Source organism: Pollicipes pollicipes, unplaced genomic scaffold (genome assembly GCF_011947565.3).
Source record: "Pollicipes pollicipes isolate AB1234 unplaced genomic scaffold, Ppol_2.1 Scaffold_7261;HRSCAF=8764_pilon_pilon_pilon, whole genome shotgun sequence".
Taxonomy (NCBI): Eukaryota; Metazoa; Arthropoda; class Thecostraca; order Pollicipedomorpha; family Pollicipedidae; genus Pollicipes; species Pollicipes pollicipes.
Genome location: NW_023597054.1, coordinates 39,809,652 through 39,823,865, shown reverse-complemented (window position 1 = coordinate 39,823,865; position 14,214 = coordinate 39,809,652). Strand labels below are relative to the sequence as shown.

Genomic DNA, 14,214 nt, shown 5'->3' with positions numbered 1-14,214 from the left:
CACCCCGGTACCGGGCGCGCACCTACACCCTGGGCGCCACGACCGAGGCGCCCCTGCCGGCCACCCCCGAAACTCCGGCCATCGAGACTGTGCAGGACAGCGTGGAGCCTCAGGCGGAGGAGACTGCCGAGCAGACGGAGACGGCTTCATATGAGGCGGAGACGGCTGCCGAGCAGACGGAGACGGCTTCATATGAACCGGAGACGGCGCCCGAGCAGGCGGAGACGGTGGTCGAGCAGACGGAGATTGCAGCATACGAGCCGGAGACGGCGGCCGAGCAGGTGGAGACGGCAGCATATGAACCAGAGACGGCAGCTGAGCAGACGGAGACGGTGGCGTACGAGCCGGAGACGGCGGCCGAGCAGGCGGAGACGGCAGCATATGAACCAGAGACGGCGGCCGAGCAGACGGAGATTGCAGCATACGAGCCGGAGACAGAGGCCGAGCAGCCGGAGACGGCGGTCGAGCACGTGGAGGCGGAGCTGGCGCAGACGGACGCGGAGGACGCAGCTCCCGGTGTCACCTCGTCCGCTGTCTATCGTCAGGATATTGCATAGTGCAAGTCGCGGCCCGGAGCAGGAGAAGCCAGCGGCCGAGCTTACCAACAAGTGCCGTGCGAACCATGTATTACAGTGTAGCGGCACTCCTGTTCACGCGACGAAAATACAGCGCCATCTGTGCGATCCGGCTTGTACAAGCGGCTACCAAAAGCGCCTACCGAGACCATCTCATCGCCATTATGAGGAACGATAGGCAACAATGAAACACGCAGAGTGAACACGACCAAGACAACAGTGGTACACATTAGCCTGCCATACACGGGTCACATAATTTCAACACAGAGCGCAGCCCGGGGTAGTAAAAGGATCACATGGAAATCGCAAAAACCTCACAAATTAGGATAAACTAGGCGAAGCAGACCAACATACCAATGAAGACAAAACGTGCAGATAAGCTGAGCACGAAACAAAATGTTTTCAATGAAAATGATTTTAAATATCAAGACTGAACTACATTTCACGAGATACGTGCATAGCAATGATAAAAGTTTGGCTCGGATGCATGAATTCAAAGAATCAGATGAAAGCTTAACATTTCGATCAGAACAGAAGTTGACAATTCGAAGGCCAGTGCATGCAACCACGATAATAAACGAAATGCCATAGAACATTGCAATCAGAGCAAAATGACTTATTAAAATGTATCAGACATCTGCTTCCTCCAATTAGAGCTGGTCATGGACGTACGTGCGGAGCAGCAGACAGTCCAAAAATGTCCAGAGTCAAAAACGAACATACCCATAACGTACAAAGTCAAATTCAAGCATACCAGCTGTACCTCCAGGCAGACTACCTTTCATTTCGTAGCCTCGTCATTAAGCACACAAAACACGTAAATCACCATTAGGAAAGCTTTGCTGAACTGAAAAGCCTAACACGGCTTTAAAGTCCTGTCTCAGAACAGACAGCAGCCGACGCGTTCTGCTCCATCCGTCCTGCGGCTGCTGGCAGGCCAGTGTCTGCGCTGCTCCGTCTTCCCCTCCCCACCCCTCATGGCGCCCAAAGACAAGCACATTCCCAGCGGCCAAAGCCTACAGTCCCGCGGTGCAGCAACTCCAGGGCTGCACTTCAATGCTGGCTGGATAAAGGCCAGCCGCTCGGAGCGTCGCCCCCGGCCACAGGGCCGCCATGTGACTCGGAGGGCGGGGCTACAGCCGGGGGAAACACGACGGCGGCCTTCGCGCGGCATCAGCGGGCGACCGACGACATTAGAAACAGCTTACCGCTATCACAGAGGAGGCGTGTGCGATGACCCAGCAATGACCCAGCAGTAACTCGCTGCCACAAACGGTCCAATGGCCACCGGAGCGATCAGAGCCAGTCTCTCAGACACCACCGCGCAGCACCGGAGGGGGCCGACGCACCAGCGTTCAGCAACAGCTTCGCGGGCAGCGCCGACGGACGCGGGAGCGCGCGCTACATGTTCAGCAGGCGCTTCCACCACGTTTCGTCGGTGAACTCGCCACGCTCCTTCGCCTTCTGCAGGTTCTCGCGGTACCCGTCGAACGAGATGTAGGGCTTGATGCGCTGGTCGGCGTCCAGGGACAGAGAGTAGGGGTTGGTGTTCTGTTCGGACGAGTTGGTGCTGCTGCTGGTGGTGCTGGGGTGGCCCGTGGTGACGAACGTGTTGGAGGTGACGGTGCTGGCGCCGCCGGACGACCGCAGCGGGTAGCTGAAGTTGCGCACCAGCAGCGTCATGTCCTCGCAGCGCTGGCACCGTTTGTTGCCGGAGTTGATGAAGCAGTCCTGGTGGTCGCGCGCCACGCGGTTCACGACCGTCTGCGCCACGCCCGCCAGCGTGGTCGACTTGGCGAACTGCAACAGCGCGGGCCGGCTCTCGGTGGCGGCCCGGTACGAGCCTCGCAGCAGCGTGCGTGACGTCACGCTCACCGTCAATGCCCAAAGAAGCCCGCAGATGGCAACCGGCCGCACTCAGTCCACAACCACCCGCAACCCATGTGGCACAGGTTTTCCGTTGTAGCACGTAAGGAACTCTTATTCCAAGGTCCATAATAGCAATGAACTAATCGCGACACATGCTTGGATTTACGAATGCAATGTTGTCCTTTGGGTTTGATTCGTAGTACAGCCCCAACAGCAGTGGGATTTTGCACAGGACACATACGTCGTACTTACGCCACATTCACAGTTACACTACAATAAACTGACGTTAAGGTGAGAAGACCATCGTCAGCATCCATCACCACGTCAATCCCGATCGCTCAGTTGGTTAGCACGCCCGCCTTTGGATCTACCTAGCCTTGGCGGGGTGGGTTCGAGTCGGTTTAGGCACCCGCTATTTACCCCCGCACCTCCCCCTGACAGACGTGGTTAGCGGCCCGTGGCAGCGGCCACGCTAAAGGTCAGGTGACGTCAGAGAGCAGGGCGGACCGTGCCAAGCGTGGCAGTATGCTAAAGTTTCGCCGCCAAATTCTGCCGTTGACCTGCAGTTAAACGATCGGATAGCACGGGACAGGGCTTGTACATCAAACACTGCTTAGCCTGTACTCTGATCGCAGACATCCAAAAATTTTAAAGGACTGGATTAGATTTTCAAAAATGGCATCAGCTGACCCCTCCCAAAACTGAATCAGGTCTCCTACCTTAAGCATGAGTCACCGTGCAGGAGCGTAGTTTCCCAAAATGAGTTACAGGGGACAGTGGGCGGCTGAACCGGGAAAAATGAAACTTGTCCCAAAAATACGCGGACAATCTGTTTTTCCCTGGCATCGTCCCGTTTTAACCAAATTTGAGGAATTGGAGCCAAGGTCGGGTGGGCTGAAGCCCCCTCCCCAACTGAAATGAAACTGCACTTCTGCCCCGGTGTCTGCTCTGTAGGGCCCGGCAGGACACGTCAGTCGGGATTCACTTCTGGCAATAGGGAGATCAGCTCTAGACGTCCTGCGCGAACTTGGCGTGTTCATAGCAAACGAAGATCTACTCATTACCAACGTAGGCAACTACACACATCCTGTGAGCACGACTCACCATTTCCCTTATCTCACTGAGATAACAGCGGGGTACTAATCTGACGGCCATGGCCGCATGCCAGTACCCGACAGCGCTGTAGCGTCACCCCGGCGACTAACCTCCTCCACTACCAGCTGGGCCACCTCCTTGTTGACCTGCGGCTCGTCGCGCACCTCCTCCAGGGCGCGGTAGAGGCCGCGCGAGAGCAGCAGCAGGAAGCGGCACGACTCGTCCAGCTGCACGCTGACGAAGTCGGGCTCGGCCAGCGCCGGCTCGGCGCAGCAGGCGCGCAGGCGCTCGTCCTCGCGGTAGCCGCCCTTCACCCGGTAGTTGCCCAGGCAGCGCGTCACCTCCTGGCCGGCCAGCGTCTCGCCTGGGGGCAAGGCACGCGCCGCTCAGTGGGACCGTGTCACGAGCCACTCAGAGGGACCGTGTCACGAGCCGCTCAGAGGGACCGTACCATGTGCCGCTCAGGGGGACCGTGTCATGAGCCGCTCAGAGGGACCGTGTCAAGAGTCGCTCAGAAGGACCGTGTCAAGAGTCCTTCAGAGGGACCTTATCACGCGCCGCCCAGAGGGACCGTGTCATGAGCCCCTCAGAGGGACCGTATAACGCATCGCTCAGCGGGACCGTGTCACGAGCCGCTCAGAGGGACCGTGTCACGAGCCACTCAAAGGGACCTTGTCATGAGCCGCTCAGAGGGACCGTGTCAAGAGTCGCTCAGAGGGATCGTGTCATGAGCCCCTCAGAGGGACCGTGTCATGGGACGCTCAGAGGGACCGTGTCACGAGCCCCTCAGAGGGACCGTGTCACGAGCCGCTCAGAGGGACCTTACCATGCGCCGCTCAGAGAGACCGTGTCATGAGATGCTTAGAGGGACCGTGTGACGAGCCGCTCGGAGGGACCGCGTCACGAGCCGCTCAAAAGGACCTTGTCATGAGCCGCTCAGAGGGACCGTGTCAAGAGTCGCTCAGAGGGACCGTGTCATGAGCCCCTCAGAGGGACCGTGTCATGAGACGCTCAGAGGGACCGTGTAACGAGTCCCCCAGAGGGACCGTGTCACGAGCCGCTCAGAGGGACCTTATCATGCGCCGCTCAGAGGGACTGTGTCATGAGACGCTCAGGGGGACCGTATTACAAGCCGCTCAGAGGAACCGTGTCACGAGCCTCTCAGGGGGACCGTGTCACGAGCCGCTCAGAGGGACCGTGTCACGCGCCGCTCAGAGGGGCCGTGTCACGCGCCGGGGGCGTGCCAACCAGCAATCGAGGTTGACGAATCACGCGGCTCGTCACCAGGTCCTCCGTCTCACCTGGGTAGGCCGAGGTGCAGCCTCGGTGCTCCAGCAAGGGCCAGCGGGATTTCAACGACGGTAGTAATACACTTCCGGCAACAAAGTCACCACTACAACTGGCGTCCGCAGTTTGGGCGCGCCGTAAAGCACGCATTGCGCTTGTTCACACGGGATTCGTTCTCCCAAACCATGCACAGCGAAAAGCCATGCGCGGGCTTCGCCTCCAGAGGCGAGTGACATGGTTAACAAGAACGCTATATGGCCAGCGTGTGTACGGGCCGGCGAGGCTTGACGCACCTTGTCTGAGCGGCGTCACGTCCATGCCGAGCTGCTGCAGACGCAACAGCTCGTCCTCGTTGGTCAGCGTATGGTCAGTGGTCAGCTGCAGTACCTGTCAGACGCACCAGGGACAGAGCGGGCGGACGTCATTCACCTCATCTATGTCATGTCCGAGTCACCAGATCCACTAGCACAGCATAATGCACCAGGTGATGAATCACGTGAAAATAACTGAGCGTGACGCCTATATACACAAAAGGGCATACTGCTGGCTCACCACTCTCGCGCCCAGACGGAGATCACCCCAATCATACTGGATGGCCAGTTTCTAGCGCGCCCGGGTAAGGTCACGACCCCGCATAATGACCGCACCAATGGCCCTATTGGATTGCAGTTCAATTTCACAAAGCGAACATGGCTTGCATCCAGTTCAATGAAACATAACTACGAGCACACGCCATTTTGGATCGCGCAGCGCGAACACTCGTGTTCGAAAGGCTGCGTCTCACCGGGACTTCTGATCTACGAAGAACTTACCAGTCGGAACACAACGCAACCGCTACCGTTTCCGGACCGATGACTTGAAAGCATGGCACAATCACAAAGCTCGTGGTTTCATACCTCCGTCTCGGGCGAGACCGCACCGTGCCCGGGGTCATCCGCCAGCCGCGCCGCCCACCTTCAGAATGCCGTTCTCGTCCGTCTTGCAGAGCAGAGCGCGCGAGTCCCCCACGTTGGACACGTACAGCCGGTTCTGGTGGACCACCACCACGACGGCCGTGGTGCCGCCGCTGATCCGAGAGTTGAGCTGGGTCAGCTTCTGCATCGCCGCCGGATGATCCCGGTTCGCCTCGAACTCGGTCAGGCCCTGCGCGCGCCGGCCGCCTCTTAAGCACGACACGGGCGGCTTGGCGGGGACCAAGGCCCGATCACACAAGCCACTAACACGGCGCAAGGAGAGCACCCATCGGCAGCGTGTCGCCAGACGACGGCTGCGCTCAAATCGGCATCACCGGCAACAGGGTGCACGTCGCTGGTAAATGTCACGCCGGTGTCCTGCAGCCTTCACCAGCGCTAGGATAAAGGTTCAGAGTGGCCGCGTACTCGGAGCTCGCTGCTCGCCATCTGTCCGCTCGTGTTCTCATCCGGGACCGCCATTGACGTGAGAGACGAGACGTCTTGATCGGCTATATGGCCCGTATCCAGTCCGTTCGAAACCGTTCAGCCAAACAGACCGAGGAGCGTCGGCCTGGCCAGAACGCCAGGCCGACCCCGGCAGGCGCTGCGCCAGCTGCCGCCCCCCGCCCCCCTCCCCTCCGACACCGCTCCAGCGTCGGCGTCACTGACCGCCGGTATCTCGGAAAGCAGCATGGCGCGCTGGGCCAGCGCCTCGTCGATCATCTCGAAGAAGCCCTTCTCGACGGCCAGGAACGCCTGCTGCAGCGCCACGCACACGCTCTCGTCCGAGCTGCCGCGCCGGGTCAGCTGGCCGAAGCTCAGCTCCGCTGCCGGCGCCGGCCGCGCGGGTCAGGGCGCCGGCCGGCCTGCCCGCGGACTCACCGCCACCGCAAGCACGACGCACAGAGGCCGGCAAGTTGTCGAGGATTATAGCGTGTCGAGGTGTGTGATCAAGTGAACACATTTTAAGCAGCATTAGTGTTACCATAGTTTTGACGAGCTTCCCAGCCATACTTTCTTAACGAATTCCATTCTGCGGTTTTGGGAGATTATCGCAAACGCCACACCCAATTTATGATCAAGACATTCACGTATGCACCCGGAGAGGGAGAGGGGGGGGGGGGGGAGGGGCACCGTAGATTTACGACGCAATCAGCTGCTGAGGCTGTATAGCGTCCCCTCTTCTCACCCTAGCAGGAAAGGCGGGCACCGCAGGCAATCGAACCCCGCACCTCTGGCTTCCCAGACGCGTCGTGGTTAACGCAGACACGTTAACCACCGCACTAGCAGCAGCCTGGGGGGGGGGGGGGAGGAGCAGCCCAAATAATTTAATGTTTGAGCATTAGGTCCATGGCCGTGCATGGCATGAATGGCCTAAAAAGTCTACAATGATTGTTGCAACTAGCAATCCCTTGTGGTGTTGTCTACAATGTCTACAAAAAGTCTACAATGATTGCTGCAACTAGCAATCCCTTGTAAAGTGCCACACCAGGTTACAACAGGGCAGGGCACGGCAGGGCAGAACAGGGCAAGGCAGGGCAGAGCAGGGCAGGGCAGGGCAGGGCAGGGCATGGCAGGGCAGAGCACAGCACAGCAGGGTGGAGCAAGGCAGGGCAGGGCAGGGCAGGGCAGGGCAGAGCAGAGCAGAGCAGGGCAGAGCAGGGCAGAGCAGGGCAGAGCTGGTCAGCTGATGTCTTCCTCACCTGGCATTCGCTGCTGGGCGAAGTGGGCAGCGCGCGACCCATCATGGCCGTCGAACACGCCGTACAGGCAGAGGTCGGTGTCCAGCTCAAAGTGGAAGCTGTAGTCCTCCTGTGTGTGCTCCTGGGTCCGGTAACCGTCACGCCGGTACGCCTTGTTCGTTTCGTAACCAACGCCTGGAGAGCAAGCACTGATGCATTCATGGCTACAGAAGATGTGGGTGCTGATGCTAAGTGACCACATTATACTCACATGCTTATAAAGCCTAGGTCGCTGGCAACCGTGTTTGCCCTCAACTTAAACTAATGCAAATATTTGAAGCTGGTCGAAAAAAGAAGTAATTTGCATAGTGCATAGCATCACACATTATTTGCCTCCTCCCGCAGGCACAGGGAACATCACACAGTCGTTAGGTGTGGTAGAATGTTGCTGTTTGTGGCCAGCAAATGAACACCCTATCCCAAAAGCGCGATCATATAACGTTTGTGAGTGTGAAAATATCCCAAGAAGTGCGTGAACAAAGGATTGATCAAAGTCAGCCGTTTTCATGCGTCATTACCATACCAATGTCATAGTTCTCCTATGTTTCCAATGGTCCTTACAAATTGGTTCATGATGACTTATCCGACAAGCAGGATAACACACAGCTACCCAGCACCAGCCATCATCCCATAGAATGCACATAGCACAGCTAGCCCTCAGACTTCAACACGACAGCTCGGCCTGGGCTTGGCTGCCCTCAACAGGATGTCACCGGTGGAAGTGGCAGGTCGGTCGTACCAGAGTTGTTGCAGACGGGCAGGTCGTCTGTCCAGCTGCTCTGCTGCTGTGGCAGGCTCTGCAGCGGCAGGTGGGGCCCACTGGACGCCGTTGGAGTCGACGACATCCTGTCTTACTCTTGGGGCAGCCAACTCACAGCTGGAAAAGCACAATGTGCACACAACGTCAATCTGCTTTATGCTGCATCTCATTCAACTGGAAGTGGCACTAATTGTAGTATCTAGTGCCTGATGGGAATCACAGAGACTTGAAACTGGTGTGCCCAAATAAATCAATGTTCAAGAATTGAACATGGCATGCAATGGGGCAGCATGTGTGAATCACGGGATCATACAACATACAGGTTTATATTTGTTTTCATTCATGCTACATATATTACATTTCTCTTCAGCTTAGGCTAATGTAAAATAAAAATTCTTTCAAAAACTGTTGAGAGGATGTTGAGTGGCATTTATTCTAACAACAACTGTCAGAAATGTCAATAAAGAAGCACATCAAACCCATTTTATTAAAGCCCATGTATGTGCCCATGGTCCTATTCATTCTGGTATTCACATCATAAAGTTCCTAACCAAATCAAGCCCATGCAAACCCAACTTGTGCAGGACTACAGATGTTGTCAGGGTGCAGACAGTACATGCCAGGTTGTGAGCATCTAATATGGAGTGGTCACACATAGAGCCATCTTGTTGTCCCATTTGTGCCCTTAATATAGTGAGAGCAGGAAAACCCACACTGAGGATGGGGGGGGGGGGGAGCTGATGGACTATTTTTGGGTGTGTTTCTTCCTAGCTGATATTTATAAGGCCAATGCTAAATTTTGCCCATTGCCCTGTCTACGTAGGTTTCTTTGAAACCCATAGAAAATACAAACTCCATTTTCACCAGAATCCAATAGCTCTACCAAAAGTCTGAAGGTGGAGATTACGGGAATATCACTGTTTTTAGGCACTTCTTTTTGTGCAATGCCACAAGTATAAGGTCAATGTCCAAAGAAGTTGAGACGGATATATTGACATCCCTATGGTGGAACACATGCTGAGGTCCACTCCAGCAGAATCAATTCTACAGCCACCAAGCCATGGTCCACTCACCCAGAATCAATTCTGCAGCCACCAAGCCACGACCCACTTAGCCAGAATCAATTCTACAGTCACCGAGCCATGGTTCACTCAGCCAGAATCAATTCTATAGCCACCAAGCCATGACTCCTTGAACCTAAACTTAAGTTTAATCAAAGTTGTGCTATGCTAGTTGGAGTCAGAGAAATATGTGACACCTGCAGTGAGTCATTATCAGGATCCATTGATGTAGAGTTTAATATAAGTCTATCCAACATGTTCATGATAATTGATTGCTTTGAGAGCACCGACCACAAGTAATTTTGTACCCATGGCCCTGCTTATAGCTAAAGCTCACAACATGGAGAATTCCTTTTGGTTTAGTACTTGGAAACCAGACATTTCTCACACCATGCCTGAGATTTCCACTACCACTTACCATTTCCATTATAAATATATCATGATGGTTGCCTGGCATATATATCAACATTCTGGACATGAAAGATATGTTTTATATATATATATATATATATATATATATATATATAACATTCTATTGAGTAGTTTTGAACAGCTCAGCCAAAACATAAGGTAACAAGCAAATTATCATCTCTTCACAAGTGCAAAAGACATGCTCATATAATACCAATCCTATGTAGATGTAACAAACATCTCAAGACACTCAATAGGTGGATAACAGGCATTACTTTAACTGCTTAGATTTGTGGAAGTGGTGGGCATTTCACAAATAAATGAATCCAATTGCAATCAGGTTGGCTTTTGTGAAAGAAGTTTGCACTTCCCAGAATAAATTTGACTCCAATAGAATGTTCTACATCAGGATGAATTGCAATATGTGAAGCCTTTACTTCTTATCCATAGATATAAAAGTGAATGCAAAAACCAAGTTTGCATTTAACTTGGCATATTGTGTGCACTATGCAGGCACTGGCAATGAGCTGTGACAAAATGAGTTCAGTGCTCCAGTTTGCACACCAAACTCAGTGCTCACAATTTATCTGTTGAGCAATTTGCTGCGCATAGGCATAGGGTGTTGGACTATGATTGGCAGTTGGCAGTGGCAGAGTTGAAATAAATTCATCTTCGGCCATCCTTCATGGTCCAGACACCCCATGGTACTGCGCACAACCTTGCAAAGCCATGTGGACTAGCAGACATACATCACGCTGTTGGGCTTCACCTGTCACCCTAAGAGTAAAAAAAAAATATTCACACTCTATCGCATAATACCTGCGTCTTCGCTTCGAACTGGCTAATCCCAAGAGCTAAGCTCATATCCCTATCCGCTCTTAACCCAGGCCGCGAATGTAGCGCCCGCGTCAGAATGCGTCACTTCGGGGCCGTCAAGTAAGCAAAGGTGTATATTTGTTTCCAAGTAGCCAAAGACTTTTTTCCTAGAGAATTCTATGGATATTTGGTGGCATCTCGGGATTCCAGAAATCTCCCTCAATTTGTTGAGCCTCCACGAACAGGACGAGCTTCGGTATTTGATCTCGGTTTTGGTGGTAACTTTAAGATCGTGATGAGTGGACCGGTTGTCGGGTTGTTCAGGTATCCTGCCCCGTCTGCCTTAATCCAGCTCTAGAAACTGATCTCTACGCACCACGTTGAAAATAATATTGATATGCCGCGAACTTGGTGACTGCCCTGTACCGCATTGCAGCCGACGTAGAGATGGGAGGGAATGCGGTTCCCCTGAGCAAATGGCAAGGTGCCTGCTTAGCAGGCGCGCATCCAGAGCCTTGGCAAAGAGGCACTATCATAGTTGAGAAGCTTCCCCTTGATAGTGAAAGACCCCATAAACAAAATCGTCGGATACGACCCATTGGGTAATGAAGGTATGTTTTACTTTTTTGTTTTTGTTTTTCATTTTTTCTCCTCAAGCTGTAATAGAAGCCAGTGGCGACCGCCAGATAAATTTTGCCTGAACCTCATAGCCAATCAAGTAAAGAAATCATGCGTGAAACGACGGCATGAAATAAATCGCCAGCGCTCTCCATTTTCCAATAGTTCAGTGGACTCTTTCTGAACCGAAAGACTCATAAGCTTTGTTAGAATTTTTATGTGGGTTGTACAGAGATATAAGGGACGCTGCGAATGCAGACTGTAGGTCGAAATGTGTCAGCAATTTGTATTGATATGGCCAGGCCATGTTTGTCGGGAAATGTTCAACATTCAGCCATAATCGATCAGTGGTACAAATTATGCAACGTAGTTTTAAACATGCGCGCTCACAAGTTCTTACAGCCAAAAATATCAACGCCAGCGTTGTAGTCGCAATAGGCCGCACAGTACAATCATGAGGCACCTGAAAGGAGTACCATTGGACGCGTGAGTACATCAAATCTTACATTTAGAAGGAAGTCCAGGTGTAAATTTCACCGGCGCGATTTTTAGACTGATGAGAAGAACGAACGGGTCTTCACAGCACCGCGAAGGGCTGCTGGAATCTGGTGGTGCAACTGGAAGAGTAAAGGTGAAATCTGTTTTTCGTGCGGCTGCTGTAACTGTTAAACTGCCCAGAGGACGTCTTCAAAGTTGAAAAAGATCCACCGGTCTCATCTTTGAAGGGTGTGAGTTACGTTTGAAAGAGATAGGGGATCATTATTTCAGGACGGTCATTCTTGCGCTTCCGGCGCCCGCCGTCTTGTGTTACTTGCAGTGGACAACGCGCTTCGGTTTCATGGAAACTGCAACCCATAGCACTCCTGTCCTTGCTCCCGATATCTCGAACGCGCAGGGTAAAACCTTTCTATGTAATTTTTCACTCATTAATTCTGCAAAGGATTCAACGTTCGCAGACAAACCTTGGATGGCATTGTTTGTTTTAAAACTCATTTCGATCCACCCTTTCAGCACTAATGAGACCCCATATCTCTTTCCGGGCAAGATCCCCTTGAGAAGAACACCAGGGAGCACATATTGTTCCCGGTCAAGGGCTGAAGGGCCATTCCATTCCAACGCGGTGTGTCTTCCGACTGTCATTTGGGTGACATGGGGTGGAATCTCCTTGTCGATCCAGAGGACTTTAGAGGGATGCATCATATGACACTGGTTTTCGGCCTGACACGAGAGGCCTTTTGACCCGCGCATTTGACCCCGGATCGACACAAAAACCCTCAATGACGCAACAACATCCGTGATCGCCACAGATGGTCCAATAATTGGACAATAGACTTCAGTTCGACTCAACGGGCCCCTAGTGGAATTGTGTTGGAGGGCCCACCGTTCGGTACTTGGAGCCCTGGCTGGTACAGGACCCTTCCATTGTCGTAATATGAACACTCATTATAAGTTCGCACGTTTCCTTTCATTGTCAGAGGGCTCCAACCAACGCCAGAGGTCCTTTGTCATTCGGGGTCCGCGTCCCTGTTGAACAAATGTTCTCCTAACCGATTCGAGGCCCCTTGTTGACACAGAACACCCTGTTAGGCACTATGACCCTGACCGATACAGGAGCCCCGCATTGTGTCAAGGACCTCGAACCTTGCTTATCGCGGACCTGGGCCATGTTCCCGTTTGGGAATGGGGTCCCAGGGCTCAGACGGACTTGGAGTCGACTATTTGGCGCAGTGTTGAGGCCCTATATGATGGGGAAAGAACCACACCACGTCTCTCATCTCGTGCCATGCGTTTTCTACGGTTCTTCTATATGTATGGCTTAATGTTTGATTCGAGTCAATGAATTACGAGTTACACGATATAAAGGAAGATGCAGCGATGATGAAAATGCGTCAAGAGCTTAAGAAAGGCCTTCAAAGTCAAACATACCCGTCTTTTCCAAATCGGTCAAGTTTAAGATAGTAGTCTAAGCCTCATTCCTCGGATAAAACTACTGTCCTAAACTTGACCGATTTGGAAAAGACGGGTATGTTTGCCTTTGAATATATGAATATGGGTATGTGAAATGCGTTCCTCGCTAATGCACTGAACAAATTACATAACTTTGGTCAAGTTCAGACACGGGTGCGGTACGGCTCTGGGAGATCATAACGGCCGGTGGCAGGTGGTGCCAGGACGAGGCCGCACCATAAGAAAACGCCCACCAAAGCGCCGGCCACCGCCCACCTCATGATGCGCTCACTCATGGCGGTCCGAGGGGTGAACAGCGACTGGATCGCCAAGGTGGCACGGGGGCCATTTAGGACCTTGAAAACGTCGATGTGGTCGCGGCGCGTAACAAGGTCACTGATTCTGCCCCAGGCCAGGATCTTGCCACCGGTGCAATACGATTTTGGCGCACCCGAGACGATCCTGGCCGCGAAAGTGATGACTTTTTACACCCGGTCGAGATAGAAGGCGGCCTGGCCGAGCCCTAATAAGAGGGCCCTTATAAAAGTCATTAGACTCATATTTCAGGTCACAGCAATGTAGGTGAGGAGCCGGGCCCGATTCTAATCGGCCCGTGATCTTTGGTAACGAGGGGTCCTTTGGACCCCCGCAAACACGGCTTTTGACGACTCGGGTCACTTGTCGACGCAGGACTTCCTGTTGGGTACTGACCGACACCATCATGGCTTCAGTGACCCCAAGTAATGCAAATCGCGTGTTTAGCCTTGCCCTTGCTTAGGCATAGCCCCCCCCCCCCCCCCCCCCCCAGGGCTCAGACCAACATGTAGCCAACTGCTCAGTGTTGGTAGATGGCCCCTGGCCGAAATAGAGGCCCGCACGAGCAGAGGCTCCCAATCGATGCAAGAAGCCTTCCGACCGGTGTTTGAGGTCACGGCCTTGCGGGTAGGAAGGCGTTCCTGGTGAAGCTTACGGCTAGTCCTTCGGGCCCGTGGTCATCAATCAAAAAGGCAATGGGCCTTCCAATCGGGCTCTTGATCTTTGGTCCCGAGGGGCCCTCCAGCTCTTCTTCGGACTTCTTCA

The 14,214-nt window shown here is 53.5% G+C and overlaps 1 protein-coding gene across 2 annotated transcripts; it reads right to left on the bottom strand.

The window, feature by feature from the left end:
* Positions 1-615: 615 nt before the first annotated feature.
* On the bottom strand, positions 616-10,633 carry LOC119111042 (TGF-beta-activated kinase 1 and MAP3K7-binding protein 1). 2 transcript variants are annotated; one of them, XM_037234867.1, is made up of 8 exons: positions 10,573-10,633; positions 8,261-8,398; positions 7,483-7,656; positions 6,449-6,606; positions 5,781-5,969; positions 5,120-5,213; positions 3,650-3,903; positions 616-2,375 (listed from the first exon to the last, which is right to left on the bottom strand). In XM_037234867.1, exons 2-8 carry the CDS (start codon positions 8,364-8,366, stop codon positions 1,977-1,979), a joined length of 1,374 nt encoding a protein of 457 aa, XP_037090762.1. In that variant the 5' UTR covers positions 8,367-8,398; positions 10,573-10,633; the 3' UTR covers positions 616-1,976. The 2 variants fall into 2 exon arrangements, with proteins under 2 accessions (XP_037090762.1, XP_037090763.1); XM_037234868.1 differs by lacking the exon at positions 10,573-10,633 and adding an exon at positions 10,334-10,405.
* Positions 10,634-14,214: the final 3,581 nt, after the last annotated feature.